Source organism: Lentinus tigrinus (genome assembly GCF_003813185.1).
Source record: "Lentinus tigrinus ALCF2SS1-7 unplaced genomic scaffold L226scaffold_12, whole genome shotgun sequence".
Classification (NCBI taxonomy): Eukaryota; Fungi; Basidiomycota; class Agaricomycetes; order Polyporales; family Polyporaceae; genus Lentinus; species Lentinus tigrinus.
Window position 1 is genome coordinate 171,804 of NW_027137921.1, and position 16,924 is coordinate 188,727.

At 57.9% G+C, this 16,924-nt stretch overlaps 7 protein-coding genes across 7 annotated transcripts; 3 read left to right on the forward strand and 4 right to left on the reverse strand.

The window, feature by feature from the left end:
• Nucleotides 1-874: 874 nt before the first annotated feature.
• Nucleotides 875-3,510, forward strand: L226DRAFT_508222 (oxalate decarboxylase; the record flags this gene model as incomplete). Its single annotated transcript, XM_067678167.1, has 16 exons — nt 875-1,014; nt 1,111-1,353; nt 1,418-1,491; nt 1,551-1,574; nt 1,633-1,675; nt 1,733-1,760; nt 1,822-1,839; nt 1,915-1,971; nt 2,041-2,130; nt 2,208-2,249; nt 2,342-2,453; nt 2,517-2,719; nt 2,775-2,809; nt 2,863-2,926; nt 3,031-3,153; nt 3,220-3,510. The coding sequence occupies 16 exons, from the start codon at nt 875-877 to the stop codon at nt 3,340-3,342; spliced, it is 1,419 nt and encodes a 472-aa protein (XP_067535322.1). The 3' UTR covers nt 3,343-3,510.
• Nucleotides 3,511-4,437: 927 nt separating this feature from the next.
• On the reverse strand, nt 4,438-5,213 carry L226DRAFT_64266 (uncharacterized protein). Its single transcript, XM_067687120.1, has 3 exons — nt 5,056-5,213; nt 4,645-4,996; nt 4,438-4,567 (listed from the first exon to the last, which is right to left on the reverse strand). The coding sequence occupies exons 1-3, from the start codon at nt 5,151-5,153 to the stop codon at nt 4,553-4,555; spliced, it is 465 nt and encodes a 154-aa protein (XP_067535323.1). The 5' UTR covers nt 5,154-5,213; the 3' UTR covers nt 4,438-4,552.
• Nucleotides 5,214-5,516: 303 nt separating this feature from the next.
• L226DRAFT_523080 (uncharacterized protein) lies at nt 5,517-6,453 on the forward strand (the record flags this gene model as incomplete). Its single annotated transcript, XM_067678800.1, has 2 exons — nt 5,517-5,684; nt 5,749-6,453. The coding sequence occupies 2 exons, from the start codon at nt 5,517-5,519 to the stop codon at nt 6,451-6,453; spliced, it is 873 nt and encodes a 290-aa protein (XP_067535324.1).
• Nucleotides 6,454-9,211: 2,758 nt separating this feature from the next.
• On the forward strand, nt 9,212-10,740 carry L226DRAFT_571041 (uncharacterized protein; the record flags this gene model as incomplete). The annotated part of the gene is made up of 5 exons (XM_067684509.1): nt 9,212-9,363; nt 9,433-9,645; nt 9,717-10,016; nt 10,089-10,173; nt 10,246-10,740. The coding sequence occupies 5 exons, from the start codon at nt 9,212-9,214 to the stop codon at nt 10,738-10,740; spliced, it is 1,245 nt and encodes a 414-aa protein (XP_067535325.1).
• Nucleotides 10,741-10,864: 124 nt separating this feature from the next.
• Nucleotides 10,865-12,517, reverse strand: L226DRAFT_534979 (uncharacterized protein). The gene is made up of 5 exons (XM_067680798.1): nt 12,342-12,517; nt 12,058-12,270; nt 11,702-11,977; nt 11,554-11,638; nt 10,865-11,494 (listed from the first exon to the last, which is right to left on the reverse strand). Exons 1-5 carry the CDS (start codon nt 12,494-12,496, stop codon nt 10,961-10,963), a joined length of 1,263 nt encoding a protein of 420 aa, XP_067535326.1. The 5' UTR covers nt 12,497-12,517; the 3' UTR covers nt 10,865-10,960.
• Nucleotides 12,518-12,560: 43 nt separating this feature from the next.
• On the reverse strand, nt 12,561-15,183 carry L226DRAFT_534981 (cytosine-purine permease). Its single transcript, XM_067680799.1, has 9 exons — nt 14,820-15,183; nt 14,657-14,760; nt 14,245-14,540; nt 13,900-14,177; nt 13,818-13,840; nt 13,360-13,765; nt 13,218-13,298; nt 13,021-13,149; nt 12,561-12,961 (listed from the first exon to the last, which is right to left on the reverse strand). The coding sequence occupies exons 1-9, from the start codon at nt 14,949-14,951 to the stop codon at nt 12,788-12,790; spliced, it is 1,623 nt and encodes a 540-aa protein (XP_067535327.1). The 5' UTR covers nt 14,952-15,183; the 3' UTR covers nt 12,561-12,787.
• Nucleotides 15,184-15,828: 645 nt separating this feature from the next.
• Nucleotides 15,829-16,884, reverse strand: L226DRAFT_462929 (NAD(P)-binding protein; the record flags this gene model as incomplete). The annotated part of the gene is made up of 5 exons (XM_067675752.1): nt 15,829-15,999; nt 16,050-16,114; nt 16,171-16,403; nt 16,465-16,594; nt 16,674-16,884. The coding sequence occupies 5 exons, from the start codon at nt 16,882-16,884 to the stop codon at nt 15,829-15,831; spliced, it is 810 nt and encodes a 269-aa protein (XP_067535328.1).
• Nucleotides 16,885-16,924: the final 40 nt, after the last annotated feature.

The following is a 16,924-nucleotide window of genomic DNA, read 5'->3' on the forward strand; positions in this document are numbered from 1 at the left end:
TAAGGGGTGGGGGTGGGTTGGCCAAGGCTCCGCGATGTACCACCTGAGTTTTGTTGGCCCGTATACATTTTCACGACAGTACCACGATCAGCGGATGTGGTAGATTGCACCAATATTGTCACGGTTAATATCCGTAGACGATGTTCTGCCGAACAGCAGCCGTTGCAGGGGCCTGTGATAATCAGTTTGTCAAGATTTACTACTGCAACCCTATCGTCTTAGTAGGATGGTAATTCCACTCGGTGCCTGTCCTCAATGGATTACTGACCAAAACCCAAACGCGCAGGGTCGGTGCTCGCATTCCCAACATAGCCAGCTCTCGGCAGTTTCATGCACCAGAGAAGTTGCGCCCTGGATCCTGATCTGGCGGTCAGATACCGAACGACCTTCCCTTCTGACATCTCGTTCACGTTGTCGCCTGGCTTCGCGACCTACAACCTGCCGTTCACGGGTCTGGTGGTGGCGTCATCTCCGCCCAACCCTCTCCGGCACCATCATCGTGCCAGCAGCGCATTGGATCGGGGTCAGGACGGGGATCTGTCGCGCTCTTCTGCTTCCTTTCGCTTCGTATTGGCGACAACCGCACCCTTGTTTCCGCCTCACCCATGACACTCCATACCCGGACTTGCAGTGTGCAACGCGCACCACCCGACCGAACTTTCGCGTTCAGCCTCAGCCGACCTGCCACTTGGACGTCCGTGTTCTCCCGCTCCATTCATTCCCTAGAGATCGCTCACCGATGACGGGACCTCTGATGAGAAGTAGGTCTTCGTCCTTGGCGAACACATTGTCGAACGGTTGCGTATAAAAGGGGTTCATGGTCGGCCTGCAGTCTTCAGCTCCCTCAGCTCTCATCGACTACGCCAGCTTCAACATGCTCACCTTCAAGGCTGTTTTCTGCGCCGTCCTCATCGCCGGGTACACCACCGCTGCACCAGCTCCGGCGAGCAGCGCCCCGACGGACGCCTCGAGCACCATTGTGTTCAGCACGGCTAGCTCCGCGATATCCAGCGCGTTCAGTGCTACGTCGAGCACCGTCCTGGCCTCAAGTGCGTCGGTCGCACCGTCCAGTGGTGTCTCGGAGTCTGGCGCCGCCCGCTCGAGCACCAGGACTTCGGCCTCCAGCACCGGCAGCAGCAGCCCTTCCGCGACGTCTTCTGCTCCCCCTGCGTCCGAGACCGTGCCGTATGCCAGTGACGACCCGAACTACATCCTGTGGGATGAAGATTCCAACATTGACCCTCAGGGTGTCCGGGACTCGTACGGTGCTTCGGTCATGGGCCCTCAGAACGTTCCCATCGCTCTGCAGAACCCTGATCTCCTGGCGCCACCGACCACCGATCAAGGGAGTGTGTGCGTATTATACCCGCTACCCACTCACCTTCTCTGACGTGTGCGTTGACGATGCCGCCCACAGCCAGAACGCCAAGTGGCCATTCGCTCTCAGCCACAATCGCTTGCAGACCGGCGGTTGGGCCCGTCAGCAGAACGGTAAGTTCGTGCTATACTGCGGGAGGAAGTGTCTGCTGACTTTGCGCTCTGGTGGACAGTGGACGTTATGCCCATCGCGAAGTGTGAGTTTACCGCATGGATACACGGTTGCGAGCGTCGTGTTCTGATCCAGGAACAAAGCTATGGCCGGCGTCAACATGAGGCTCGAAGTGGGAGCAATCCGGTGCGTCTTCTTTATATCGCTCCCCACGTGCATCCCAGCTGACGATAACGTATCCAGCGAGCTCCATTGGCACAAGACTGTCGAGGTAAGCAGACGCACATCCATCCATCACGAACCCGCGCAGCTGACCGACACTGTCCTTCTAGTGGTCGTATGTCACCAAGGTTCGCCCGCAGCCGTCTTCGCTAGTGGGGACGATGTGTAGTGCGGGATGCTCACAAGACGGCATACTTATGTAGGGCTCCGTGCAAGTGTCTGCTATAAACAGCGACGGCCAGAATTACCTCGGAACCGCGGTAAGACGATTCTCCGCAGCTTCCGAACCTTCGCGCACATCCTGACCCACATGGCTTGCTCTCGTCCAGCACGCGGGCGATCTCTGGTACTTCCCCGCCGGCGTGCCGCACTCGCTGCAGGCGACCGCAGATGACCCCGACGGCGCGGAATTCCTTCTGGTGCGTGCTGACATCTTCGTGCCTAGAATAGCACGCGGGGGAAACAGAGATAGCTGACGCTCGGACGTGCTGGCCAGGTCTTCAACGATGGCGCATTCAGCGAAGACTCGACCTTCCTGGTGCGAACCCACTCTAATTCTGTCCTCTTCCAGCGCTGACGTCAATGCCTTCTATCGCTCGTGTCCTGCGCCCGTGCGTGCGCGGTGCATAGCTCACCGACTGGCTCGCCCATGTCCCGAAGGAGGTCCTCGCAAAGAACTTTAAGGTGAACATGTCGGCCTTTGACCACATCCCGGCCCAGCAGCTGTACATTTTCCCGAGCGGTGAGTCTATGCAACCTCCCTCGGTGCATCGGGGAGGAGCTGACTTGAACTTGCCGGTCACAGCGCCTCCTGCGGATAATCAGAAGGCGGTGTCGGATCCCCAGGGCCAGGTTCCGAGCCCATTCGTCTTCCCCCTTTCGCAGACGAAGGCGACTGCGCTCGAGGGCGGCTCGGTCAAGGTCGTCGACTCTACCACGTTCCCCATCGCGACTGAGATCGCTGTAGCTGAAGTGACTGTCGAGCCGGGCGCGATCCGCGAGCTCCACGTGAGTGCACTACCTCATGCTCGCATTGCAGAACGATGATTGAACGGCATGGCAGTGGCACCCGACGCAGGATGAATGGACCTACTATCTGTAAGTCATCATCCCTACGTGTGAACGCGCCTCTGACCAAGTATAACCGCCAGGTCTGGTGAGGGCCGCGTGACGCTTTTCGCTTCCAGCAGCAACGCCCGCACGTTCAACTACCAGGTGAGTTCCCGCACCTCCTCCCCATCTTACACATCCCCGCCTCGTGTATGTGCATGCCGTAAAGCCCGCAGAGACCCTGACGCCACCGCCGCCGTAACTTGCAGGCTGGGGATGTCGGCTTCGTGCCCGCGTCCTTTGGACACTACGTCGAGAACACGGGCAACACCACGCTGCACTTCCTCGAGATCTTCAACACCGACCGCTTCCAGGACATCAGCTTGGCACAGGTGCGTTTCTATTCATGTTCGGGGATGCTCGGAGCGGCTTATGCTAACGGTGCGCCGATGCTGTAGTGGCTCGCGCTCACCCCGCCGGACCTTGTCAAGGCGCACCTCGACCTGGACGATGCGACGATCGCCGCGCTCAGCAAGACCAAGAAGACCGTTGTCGGCCCCTCCGACTCCACCACTTCTTAAGCCGTGAATGATGTAAAACAATGTCCTCGGTGGAGGGAAGGAATGCTTGGATGCTCTGGGATACCGGATATCGGAACTTGCTACGAATATTGTTTATGAAGTCCTACGAGCCTGTATATCTATCTCTTGCTCACGAGTCTATGACAGTTGGACGTTGGTTGACCTCCGAACCTTGGCCGTGCTTGAAAGGAATCAGCGGTGAACGTCAACTTTCACTTTAACTGGCCCGGGGAACGACCCCGGCTTCCAAAGATCAATCTGCGTTTCCCGCCGCAGTCCCTACTCTCTAACACCGACAGCGACTCGCGTCGACTTCGATATCTTGGCCACTCCGCGGAAGGTCGAACACGTACATCGTCGCACTGTAACGGACGGATCGCAGCGTGTTTCGATCAGGTCGGTCCATACTACTGCGAGCGACGACTTGGAACATGGGTACATTGACAGAAGCAAGTTGCACACATGCGGCTCAAGCGGAGATACAGTGTCATAGTAACAAGCAGAAGAAGCTATCACGGTCAAACCCACCTGTTCATCACATCTTGCCAAGCCGGACGGGGGCGTAGGCCTGCCTCTGCGCGAAGGTTCTACGAAGCGTCAGAAGACGAGCTCGATCTCCGAGGTGGCACCCGGGCTCACGTTGACTCTGGGCGTGCCGCAAGGTTACTGCGAAGCTGCGTATATTGCATGTCCGCGGCCGCCCAGCAAATACTGTATGACGCCGGTGGTGACGGACTAAGTTTGCAATGGCCTGCGGCGCGGGAAGAGCGGGTGCCGACAAGGCCGACCTCTCGTGACCGGCAGGCTGCGGTGGACGTGGCAGCCTTACGCAGCCTGAAAATCCAGGAGCGTCCCTAGTCCGAGCGTCGCGCAGAACGCACCGAGTACGTACCCGACGGTCGATTCAACGATTGAACTGTGGATGCGGGGGACAGGGGCGATCGGTGAGATCTTGCGATCTGGGCCTGGTACGTATGCCATTTTCGAAGCGTGCTGGTGGATATGCTGTGCTTTCGTGTTTACAGTTTGGACCCGCGGTGTATGACTTGCGCCGACGTCGACTCGGATTAATGGCGGAGGCTCGAAACTCCGTTTGTTAGTACCGAACACCGCGTCGGTGTGAACGGCGGGGCGACAGGGCGTGCTGGGTTCCACGGGACACGACTTCAGACTGACAAGAGGCCTAGTGTGTGGCTGAAAGGACTAGTGGTTACGCCGCCAGAAGCTGTGGCAGCAGCAGCCGGGTCAGCCTCTCAATTTTCAATCCATCCTAGCAAGATACGAGTCTCGGGAGAAACTTGCCTTGTCTGTCCTGTATGGTAAGATCGCGTACGTATGTATGTGGGAAGATATGTCGCCAAATTCACGGACGTCGCGTTCGTGCGCCCAGCTGACATGATCGCAAGTCCGCGAGCTCAAGATTGCGATTCCGAAACGGCTGCAGCCTCCGCGAGCCGATAGCAGCCTGACCTGGTGGGGAGCGCGAAGCGGTGTCGATGGTCTCACATATGGTGATCGAGCAGCGCACCCCTGGACTTGAGGATAGGAGGTTCGGGGTGACAATAGCCCTGTACACTGATTCGTATGCCGAGTATTCGCCTGTGCTGTAAGTACAGTGTAAGTATACAGGGTGTTAGGCCGCCTAAGCATTGCACTGAACGAGAAGCGAGATTGGTCAAGAACTTGGAGTAGTGGAGACGTTAGACTACTTGCGAGACAGAACATGATGCCGCGGTAATTGCCGAGGCGTTCGGTCGGCCACCGACGGCCGGCTGAGGTGTGACGTCGTCACCGATCGGAGGTGCACCCATGCTCAGGGCAACGACGACGAGCAGAGACTTCAGGCGAATGAGCTTGCGATCGGCGGGCAGTGCGGGTGGAATCCAAACGAAGCGCGCGGAATCGTCCTCGAAAGCCCACCTGCCATATCGGTCCACCCATGTGGGTTACGTCAGCCGCGCATGTCAAGGGCCATGTTCCTTCCGTATAAGGTGTCGCAGCTCGGCGCCGTGTTCACACTTCCGGTCGCCCATCAAGCTCACCCACGACTCTTGCTCCCCGAGTCCAGCGGAGAACATCCAGCGACGAGCACCACCCCGGCGTCGCGAACGCTCTCACTAGACGTGGTCTCCCGCCCGGTGCGCTCAATAGGTTCACCCACCAAGCTGCGGCCGATGCCTACCGTTCCCCCCACCTGCGTCCCAGTCGATCCTCTTGTCTCGGTCCCTCTCTCCAACCCAGACCTATTGGCATCCGACGAAAACATCGCTGGTCCAACTCCTGATCCTGACACGGATGAGATCGTCCTCGTTCCCGCAGACGTCGGTAACGCAGTCTCTCATGTGAGTACTTCTCCATCCTGGGCAATCCCAGCGCACACAGCACGTATTGATCCTTTCTCGCAAGGACTCGTTTGAGAGCTCGCCCCCGCAGCCCATCCTCAAGCCCCGCCTTGACCTTGGCACCATCGTCCTCCACTCGCCCTCCTCCATAGTCGGCACGCCTTTCGACCCCTCCCCACGCTTCGAATACCCTTTCCCCACCTCGGGGTGTTCGCCCCACCTCCACCAACACCTTGACCCCGCCATGTCCTTTAGCACCATCCTCTCCTCCCCGCTCTTTGGCGGTGCGATCCCTCCAAAGGCCAAGAGCGACGTCCGCAGCTTCTCCCCTACCCATCCGAAGTTCCACCCTCGTGATCCGCCTGTTCCTCCTGGCCTTGTCAAACGTCGGCTACGCCGTGACAGTATGGTCGATTCCCCTGCAGCATCCGCACCGGAAGCACCCCAGGGCCAGCCACGGGACGACAGCCTAAACAGCCTGTCCAAGTTGGAGCGTCTGAATTCAGACGCGCGAGCGCGCGATCGCAGTGCGGATGCACGCCAGGCCAACCAGAGGTCATGGTCGCCTGCACGGAACACTAAGTGGAAGCGGAACAGCTTGGCGCTGGGCGAGCAACCTTCCCGCCGATCAGGGACACCCGACGCGAGCTCAAAGCTTTTCCTCTCTCAGAATAACTCGTCGCCGGCTCTCGCGCACGAGGTGTTCGGATACAAGGGACTCGGGCGGGCATCGCCAACACCGCGACCGCCTGTGCCTATGGCTCTATAGCCTGACCCCCTGAGGGGTGAGGTGCTACCATCTTCGTCTTTCCATCCTCTCTCTCTCTCATGCTACGCCTGCAACTTCGACCGCCTCCCGGCTTGGACATATACACGCATCCTTCCGTTCGACGCTCGCGGGCTGCTGGTCAGTCTGAAAACAAACACATCGTTGCCCTCATAGAGTGCACGACCCGGTCGCTCTGTGCTCACACATGCCCGTGGACGGGCACAGAAGCGTGCAACCGGCTCCGTTGCCTACGACTCCCAGTAATCATCTCCTCGCCTTCGCCCTTCGTCCAGCTCTCCCGTATACACTGGTTCCGCTTTGGTTGGTCTTGTTGTTTTATGACATACATCACTATGTCTGTCCCTTCATGCGCATATACGATGATTCGACGGTCTTTTGGTTATAGGTCGGTTACGCCTTGTACATCTCTCCTCTTCCGCGCATCTCTCTCCATCTCCAGCGCCATATTTCTTTCTTTCTTCCTGTCTGCGTCCTCCCATGTATCGATTGCCTCCCGCATACCCTCTCTTCGCACACATCCCCAATCCAACGCGCATCATCAACCGTCTCTACCCTCGCTTTCGGTCGCTCTCTGTTACACACTTACACACACTCACGCCTCCTTCACTTCATGCCCGCATTCGTTTCCCCCCCGATCGTTCCGTGATCCCCGCCCTCCGTTCCGACTTTGCCGTGCGCACGCGGATGTTTGCATGCTGCCCTGCCTCCCTGTTGTTGACAGTGTACGCGCTGTTGCTGCTCTCCCTGATCGTACCGTATACACGTGGTCGTCGGCCGACTCCAGAACGCTGCTGTAGCAATAGTGTTGTACATATATTTGTGACATTGCATCTACCTGTTGTCTGTTCGGTAGACAGGCACCTTTTGAACTCGAGGGCTGTCTGCGTGCCATCCTTCCATGTATGCATCGCGGCTGCACAGCCGCATCCCTGCAAGTGCACATCTTGCCGGATTCAGATGACGTCATGGCCAGCAAGTACTGTCACTTGTGCGTCATCGAATCGATTGACGAGATTCTTTGCATGGAAGCGCCGACGATACGAACGCTACAGCAGTACGCTCGAGTACGCTGTCAACGTTTCAACAGGGTATAGCGCGACGCTCGTGGAGCATCGTGGTGATATCGATGTACTTTACGACGCACGTGTGAGCAGGTAAACCCATGCTTAGCGGTTCTCTCCCAGTCTCTCGCCGTCGATTCAGATAACTCCAAAGCCAAGGGACCATCACCGCCTCGAGGCGCGGGCACGCTCGTGCGATTGAAGCGCGATGATAGGGCAACGGTGGTCCAAGATCTGGCGCGGCTGTACTCGCACATAGTCAACGTCTGGAGATTTGATGCTATTCTATGACGTCACCGCGCACGCGTGCAGGGCGATTCGTCGGGGTTGCGGGTGTAGAGAGCGCACAAACGGCTCGTGCACGCTGGTCACTAGTCACTTGTCGGCTCCGAGTCTACCGATGGGATCATGCGAAGAGAAATTCAGAGCAGGCTGCAGCTGGTCTTGCACGGCGGCTTGGCCAGTCGATGCGGGGGCAAGTTGGGAGACGTTCGGGGAGGCGGATCACGGTGACGCGCGCATAGATGATCGCGAGCGCGGTCTGGGCTTCGAGGAAAGAGAGGGCTTGAGGTTGTTTGACACTGAGTGCTGACGCGGGATCCGGGGTGGCTTCGTCTGCGGCTTCGGCTTCGGCTTCGGAGAGCGAGCTCGAGGAGCCACCGCCTGCGTGTGTTTTAGCTCAGAGCTGTGGTCGAAGGGGGGACTGCCTTGCAAGGCATCAATGGAAGGACTGAGAGTGTTGCGGTCGTGTGCGGAGGAGAGGAACGGAAGGGAGTCGGACGGGACCAGCCGAGAACAGTGGAAACTTGCAGCGCTGAAGCAGGACGTGCGTGTTGATGTGGTCTGACAGCTAGCTATAGCCAAGAGTAGCCTTCATGTTTCGCACCCTCGCAGTGAGAGCAGGTTCACAAGGAAGGGCCTCTCGTACGTACTACGTTGCACCCTCTTTATATGGGCTTCGCATCCTTGGTGAGCCGCGCGTCGGTACCAAGCTTGACGATCATGCAAGCGTACATGCCTACAAACTGCTGACTGGTAAGAGCTTCTTTGAAGAACTAGAATAGACACGATATGCATGAGAGAGAGTTGGTTGCGAATCTTGCGATTATGCTGGGCTGCCGCCATGGCGGCGCCAACGATGCTCCCGTTTGTCACGGTCATGTGCGCGTGACGTGGCGCGCCTGGGATCTGTGGCACTGGTAGCTGATTTGTCCTTTTACCTCCCTCCCGGACTCTGCCCGTCTCAGTCTGGCAGCCACACACTGCCTGCACGATTGCCTCGAGGATCTCAAATACGTCGCATGCTTCTTGCTAGCTCAAGGATGGTTCTAGGCAACCCCTTGCATCGGATACAGTGCGACCATTGTCGCGCCACTCAATTCTCCATCTTTCATGGCAGCGACACACACCGTATGGAGCACTCCTCGAGCGATCTTCACTTACGATGCATGCTCTGAGCTGCGGTATGCCTGCTGTTCAACAAGTGCTCCCTATCAAGGCTGTTCACGACGCACGTGCAAGGTCAGAAGGCTTCTCTCTCCCCGCTTTCGATAGTTCGACTGCTGCAGTTGCACGGCGAGACGACCGCAGCTCTCAAGCTGCTGGGCCTTATCTGATCCTTGTCACAGTTCTCTCTCTGCTCACCCACCCTACAACGTATCTCCCACCTGTTTGCGATGAGCCAGTCGCGGAAGCCGAACATGACACGGGAGCAACGACGCCTCCAGGAGGCTCTCCGACTGCAGAGGCGGTATAAACGCGCTGCCAGTCGACGATGCACCTTTTGCGAGGAGTTCAATTGGAACAATCGCAGATGCTCCCTCTGCAAGTGAGTACTGCCACATCACCGTTCAGCCGCTCTCCCAGGCTCCGTGCTGACGACTGCACGCGCCGCTAGATCGGTTCGCTACTGTGACGAGGAGTGTCAGAGGGCGGACTACGTTGCCCGACACAGACAGGAGTGCACCGACTTCACTCATCCCCCGCTCACCGCTGCATTCGTCACAGAGCCTATCGGAAGGCTCAAGCACGCCCCTGCGACCGTCTTCGCACACGGACATCGTGACGGGGTCGGATGCTGGATCTCCGTCAGAGGCACGAAGAACGCGGAGTGAGTATGCAGTCAGATGTCCTCCTCCTTGGACTCGCCATCATGTTCATCGACTTGCACCGGCATCATAGCCTCGTAGAGTTCGCCAGTCTTTTTTCCATGCGCCCCAGCGAAGAGGGCGTCAGGCGGAAGACCATGCTTGCCGCATCATTCGCCGGGCACCACCACGAAGACGATCACTCGTCGTGGCACGCACGTCGTCTTCTCACGCTGCAAGTGCTCGTGCAGAACCGTCGCAAGGACGGACAGCCCGTCTTGGTCTTGGCAGCGCTGAGCCAGGCGCTGAGCTTGTCGGACGAGACGAGCTTGCAGGGCGTCATGCAGAAACAGCGAGATGTGGACGCGCCCAGCATCTTTGTCGACGAAGATCTGTAAGTACGTCCGTGGATCCCTGTGATGCTGCGAAGCTTACAGCATTTCATGCGCTCCTGGACTGGTACTAGCCGGCATCACGCAGTATTTAAGGTTGCAACGAGCAACTGGGATGAAAAGCCGCGCATATACATAGCGAATTACGACGGCGCGAAGGTGTGTCTTGGCAACTTGCATCTCCCCAATATCCGCCAACCGCCCAACTGACACCCCGCTGCCACACGCCAGCTCGAGCTTCAACGACACCCGCCCTCCATACTAGATGCAGAGCGGGGCTTCGTGGTGCTCAATCCCGGCCAGTTCGCGATCGTGTATCTGCAATTCTGCGTGGGAGACGGCTCCGTGCTCACGAAAGAGTGGCAAGCCCTGCGCTGTCTGGAGCGAATCGTCCTGCCCTGCATCTCGCCGTGGGATGGCGTGGACCGGGACGCCGCGGCGAGCTACGACGCGGACCAGTTGGACGCAGCAGCTTCCTCCCGTGGCATTGCCTGTGCGGTCGACGCCGAAGCTGTGGAAGACTACTATCAGGACAGCATACGTGGGAATGAGGCCGCTTTTGCTGCCAACCACTACCATGGCGGCGATCAGGCTCCCGAACCGGTTCCGGTGGACGCGGAAGCGTTGCGTGCTCTCGAGCAGGGGTTCCCCAAGAAATGGAGAAGCCCGGAGTTTTTGCAGAAGCTGTTTGGGCGATCAGGTCGATACGAGAACGGAGGGCACTGATAGATATCGCCGTTATGGGTTGATTTGATGATTCGGTAGGGAAAGATGTGGAGAGTGCTGCTTGGTTGGTTTGATGACATTGGGAGGTGCTCGTAGCCCATCCATCTATCTTCGTCGCCGTCAAAGTTACTGCTTCAAATGTTATTCATGACGCGCCTGTTGCGGCTCAATCACGGTGCCACTTGCAACCGATTACGCCGACCAAATCATACATTACTCGTTAATCCTCTTCCCAATGCAACAGTGTCAGTAGTGCTTCATCCGTCATGCCCGCACCAAGTTGGAATGCGAGGGCCTCCTCCAAAGTTCCTCCACGTCGCCGGAACTCCTTCATGATATCCAAACTCTTCTGCTTAGCCACCTCCATCTGTCTGTCATACTTCTTGGCACCCTTCTCTCCATAGTGGCTTCTGATATGCGCCTCGTCGCCGCCCTTGATGCCATCCTTGAAGAACTCCTGCACCGCGTCCTGGTCGAACGTAACTCGCATCCCCAGAGGTGCCGAGCCGCTCTTGCGGTGCTCCCGGGCGTAGTCTGCCTCGAATGCGCTGGGGGACCGGTCTTCCCCCCATGGCACGACGACAGGGAGTGTGAAGGTTTGTAGGAGACGGAGGGCGTCCCAGTCCTTCCGCATGCTACCACCGTCGCCGACCCGATATTGCATCTGCAGGATTGCGTACTGGCCTGGACGGAGCGCAAGAATACCCTTCTCAGCGTCCTTCACGGCAGGAGGCAGACGGCCCCCCTCCTTCAGCTGCAGGGGAAGCCGTCGACAAGGGTTGATACTGAGCGGCGACTCGGATGGTCACTCACCTCCACACCATCCAGGTTCTTCACGAACAGGCGTGGCTTCTTGTCAAAGGGGTCGTAGGCGACGGGGACAGACGCAAAGGACTGCCTAAGCTAGAAGGTCAGACGCAACATCGATTATACCAGTTGCCCGGGGCGCGTGGCGACGTACCGCTCCATTTGGAAAGTCGTCACGCCGTCTATGATCGTCTTGCCTTGGAGGACATCCTCCGTCGACTTCCCGAAGCTGACAACGTGGCTCTGGCCGCCGAGGACCAGCACCAGCTTCTTGTCCTTGCGCCTGTTCTGCACGAGGACTTGCAACGTGAGCAGGTTGCTCGCGTGGGCTTGACAGTTGTCGAGGTTTTCCATGGTCACGCCGAGGTCCCCCGGTAGCCTGCATTCCGCATCCTTGTTGGCCCGCGTCGGATTGGCCATGAACTGCAACCTGCCGTATCGCACGATAGTCAGTCGTCAATCGTATCATTATGTCCAGCCATGGGTTCAATGCTACGAATATGCACTCACTCGCAGTGCGGAGACGTCTTGATTGAGACCCAACACCCAAAGCCGTCCTGGTGGTGCTGAGCGAAGACCGGGTCCCGGGCGTACTTCTCGCCCTCGATCGGCTCGGTCACGAAGGTCACGTCGAGAGGCGGATTGAGAAATGTCTCGCAATCTTCCTTGTGTCCCTTGTAGTAGTGGGCCCTCTGGCACTCACTGTTGCAGTAGCAAACCGACCTAGCAGTGGTTAGGATCAGTGCACGACAAGGCTGGGAAGAGGTACTCGAAGAGTTCGGTACATCGCTTACCTGCAGGTCGGACAGTGTGGAAGCTTCCTGGCACTGATCTTGCCGCATGAGCTGCATTGATGTCTCGCAGCGCGCTGGTGAACAGTGCGAGGTCGCTGACGAGGTTGACCACGTCGCCATTCGCCTTGCCATCCGCTCTCGACCGTCGTCTGCATCCTACGAGCGGGAACAAAGAAAGAAAGATCGATTACACGGAATCGCAGCACTATCGCGGTATATAGCCCGTGCAACCGCCTGACCCACAGTCGGCCTATGCCGACAACGCCTCGTGATTTGGCCAAGATATACCTTGAACCATCCTACGCATGTTCAAGCCGCAAAACAAAAGATATAGGAAGCCCCATTTGCTAACCAAGATAATGCTACAAAATTCGTAAGTCTATGCAATCATTTAACGCACCACAACGTGAAATCTTCGTAAAATAACGCCTCTCTTATCCGAGCTATCAGACAACAGCCTGCACTTCTTCGTCCACGCTCCGCTTCTCCAAAGTAGAAGACTTATCGCTCGCGGGCGCGTCAGAATCCACGTCGTCGCTTGTAATCGCCTCAGAGATGAATGTCTCCTTGGCTGGGAAGAGCAGCGAGAGGGTGGAGTAGACCACCAAAGCGACGAAGAACTGAAAAACAGTCCGGTCAGTCCTTGCTACGATCCCAACTTGACAAGGAGAACACGCACGCCGAACAACCATGCAAAGTCGTAGATCTTCATTGCCCCGCCCACGTAAATCTTGGTGTTGATGGAGGAGATGAGGCCTGGCAGGTTCGGTGGGACTGAAACCAGGATGGCGATGACAGCTCGCCAGTTCTAGGTCGGGGGGAAGTATGTTAGTGATGGATGCTCGTAGGGGTTCTAGGCGGGGACTGAAGACTCACGAAGCCACCAGTATACCTATACCGCCCATGAGGACGATACATTGCAGGCACGTCAACCTTGCCTTTGTGAACAATCCAGTACTAAGCACGCAGCACGTCAGCCCCAAGTCTCAACAGCGCATGCAAGGAAAAGAGAACGCACGTCCGCAACCATGATGCCGGCAAACGGCCCCAAGAACACCGTGTATCCATTCATGAACGCCAAGAAGCCCTGCGCACTCGCGAGGATCTCCCAAGGACACAATGCCCATCCACCCAGAATCGCACAGATGATCTGCCCGCGACGAATGTTGATGTAGCGGGGGAAGAGGACGGTCATGTCGTTCGCGGCGGAGAGCGAGTTTGCGGAGATGTTCGTGCCGAGCGTGGCCAGGACGAAGGTGAAGGAGGCGAAGAACGCAGCCGCACGGTTATCCCAGCGGTCAATGAGCTGCAGCGGGTCCCAGATGACTTCGCCGTAGAGGTTGATGCCTGCAGAGGTCACGGCAATGCCGATGAATCCGACGAGAGTGAAGGCGACGGGGATGATCAGCAGCTGCACGTATTGACTGTGTGATGTGGGTGAGCGAGGTATCAATGATCAGTTCAAGTGCGACTCACGCTCGCTCGTTCTTAGCATAACGCTGTGAGGAGGGAACAACCATTAGGAGACTATCAACAATGCCATGGACATAAGACTCACAGTAAAGTCGGGAATGTTCACAGCGAGCGTCGAGTAGAGACCCAACGCGCTGTTCAGCGCGCTCAACCAGGCATACGACATCGTGCTTCCGGAGAGCGCGCTGTGCTGCTCGAAGAGACCCGTATTCGACGGCACCTTCACGAACGCCCAGATCATGATAGCAAGCCAGGCCGGTGGGACGACGAACGCCTTAAACACGAAGAGCCAGCGGATCTTCTGCGGCGAGACAAGCATCAACGGGAACTGGATGAGCCAGTAGAGGAAGTAGCACATCATCCCTGCATGCGCGCGCCGCGTCTTGTCAGTTCCTCCGCCTCTTGTCCAACCCGCTCGATGTGAACGCACCTGAAGTCGTGATGTTCGCCCCGGGGGCAAGCCCGTTATGCATCCGCGCGAGGGAGGGCCATATCGCCTTGAGCATCTGGTACACGCATTCCGAGCCGGTGTACGTTTGTATACCGTACCAGAACATCGCGAGCACTACGCGCGAGATGACGCTGAAGTAGCTGAACCAGAACCCAAAGGAGGACCGGTTCAGCACCGGGAAACCGACGTGCAGCCGCGCGCCGACCGTCCCGTTCAGGACCATGACTACCGAGATGATGATGTGCCCGAGTGCGATCGCAGGGAGGGCTTGTCGCCTGCAGAAGGGCTCGGGTTAGTCCATGTCGGGCCGTCTAAAAAACTGCGCGGGTGCGAAGAGGGATCGTGGTGTACGCGGCGCGCAAGGCAGAAGTCGAATAGAACGATAACTCACCAAGACAGCCCAGTCGCAAGCATACTCGACGCGAGCTCCCATGCAGCGACGTTCGTCGCGTCCGAGATCCAATATGCGATATAATTGAACGTCGACCATGTCCTCTGAGCGCGCACGCGACCCGTTAGCACCCTGAGCTCCCGACGCAGTTCGAAGTACTCACCCCCTTGGGTGGGACAGGGTCCATGTCCTTGTTCGACCATCTGCTGTTCGGCGCAAAGGTCGACGGCTCGGGCTCGAGCACCCACGCCGACGGGCGCGCGTACGCGGACGCCTTCTCCAGTGCGGTTGACATCTTGCAGCACCTAGTGTTCTTCCGGGCTTGGAGGTTGTGCTATTCTGCCGACCAAGACGAGGGAGAAGCCTGGCTCTAGGGCGGAGGAGGGCAGGTGGTCCAGTGTGGACAGAGTCAAAACGTCTCCCGCCGTTTGCGCGCGTATAAGTATTGCAAGCATTGAGTTTGTTATCGCCAGTTTATCGCGACCTGGAAAAAATTCGTGCGGGGCGAGCCACAGACCGAGGGCGTCCCATGCCTGCGAGGGGCTGGCGCCCGGGCGATAAGTCGCGTAGCGGAGATAAGCTGCCCGAAAAGGGAAGATAAGTCAGATAACGACGCGCTATTCCGAGCCGGGCGGCGGCCCGATAGAGGGCTTGCGCAGTGATCTAAAGGAACGTAAGTAAAGCCTGTGAGCGTTGTGCAGTCAGGAGACCAGAGAACTTACTCACCTCCTGAAAGAAGCACAAGTTGAACATTGATGTTAGAAGGGTAGGAGCCGTGATCGGGCAGACGTGCTCAGGGGATGCGAGGATGATATACAATTGAAATGCGTACGGCACATTACATCTCTAGTTTGACAGTCCGGCGGCCCCTCAATCTAACGCAACGCCGCCACAAAGATACCGCAGGATACCGCGCAGCACCGACGTCTATGCTGCAGCGGACGAGGAAGTAAAAGGAAAGGCGCAGGCACGCCCGCCCCGCCCCTGTCCAGCCCGGAGTAGACACGGAAGACGAAACCCACAGCCCAGCGGAGCGGAAACATGGCACCCGTCGAGATCCAGACGTCGGAGGACTTGGAAGTTGTAGCTTGAGAATGATGCAGATGGATGACCCGGCATCGACCCCAGATGGCCCGAGCACATACATATGGCAGCTTCAATCACTGAAGGACTCAGAGCGACGCCCCACCGCAGGTCTTGATTGTCTGGCCAGTGATGTACTCGCCTTCGTCGGAGACGAGGAACGAGACAAGCTTCGCGACGTCTTCCGGCTGCTGGATCCGGCCGAGCTTGATGTCACGCTTAACACGCAAAGCCTTGGCCTCCCCAACCGTGATACCCTCCTGAGGACACCATGAGTACGTGCGGGAAGAGTAGGAGGCGAAGGACGTACGATCTTCGCAAGCTCTCTGTCGATGTGGTCCCACATAGGTGTATCCACAATACCAGGGCCATATGCTGTCAACATCCGCATGAGTGTCATGTAAGCTTGCGAAATAGATCAGGAGACTCACCGTTTACGCGGATGCCGTACTGAGCCCACTCCTTTGCAGCAGCCTCCGTGAAACCTCGGACGGCGAACTTGGTAGCGCCATACGGGCCAAGGTTCTCTGCGGTACGGTAGGAAGCGATGGAACCAGCTCCGACGATACGTCCACCGGACCCTTGCTTGACCATCTGCTTCGCGGCGAAGATGTGCGTGTTCATGAGGCCGAGGAGGTTGATCCTGACCTCGTTTTCGATGAACCTGGTAGCAAGGGCGCATCAGTTCCGTGCATTACGAGAGGGTAAACGCGTTGGCAACTTACTCAGGCGTGCACTCGAGCAGCGGCTTCACCTGGGTGACACCCGCATTCGCGACACTGACGAACAGCCTGGCACCGAGCTTGTCGACCGTCTCGGCAATGGCAGACTCGATCTGTTTGGGCTGGCGGACGTCTGATGTACCATGCGAGGCAGCGGTTGTCAGCTCACGAGGCTGGTCATGGGGAGACGTGTGTGCACTACGCGAACTCACCTGCGTGGACGCTGATGGCATCCCGACCGTAAGACTTGATCTCCGAGACGACGTCGTCCACCTTGGACTGTGCAGCTGGAATATCCGCGATGGAGACATCGTAGCCATCGCGCGCGAGACGGGTCGCAATAGCCCGGCCGATGCCCTGGCCTGCGCCGGTGACGAACGCGATACGGTTGAGAGAGGCCTTGATGGGCGACGCGAACGACATCTCAGAGCTGTGGGAGCGTTGTCCTGGAAGATGAGGTCGA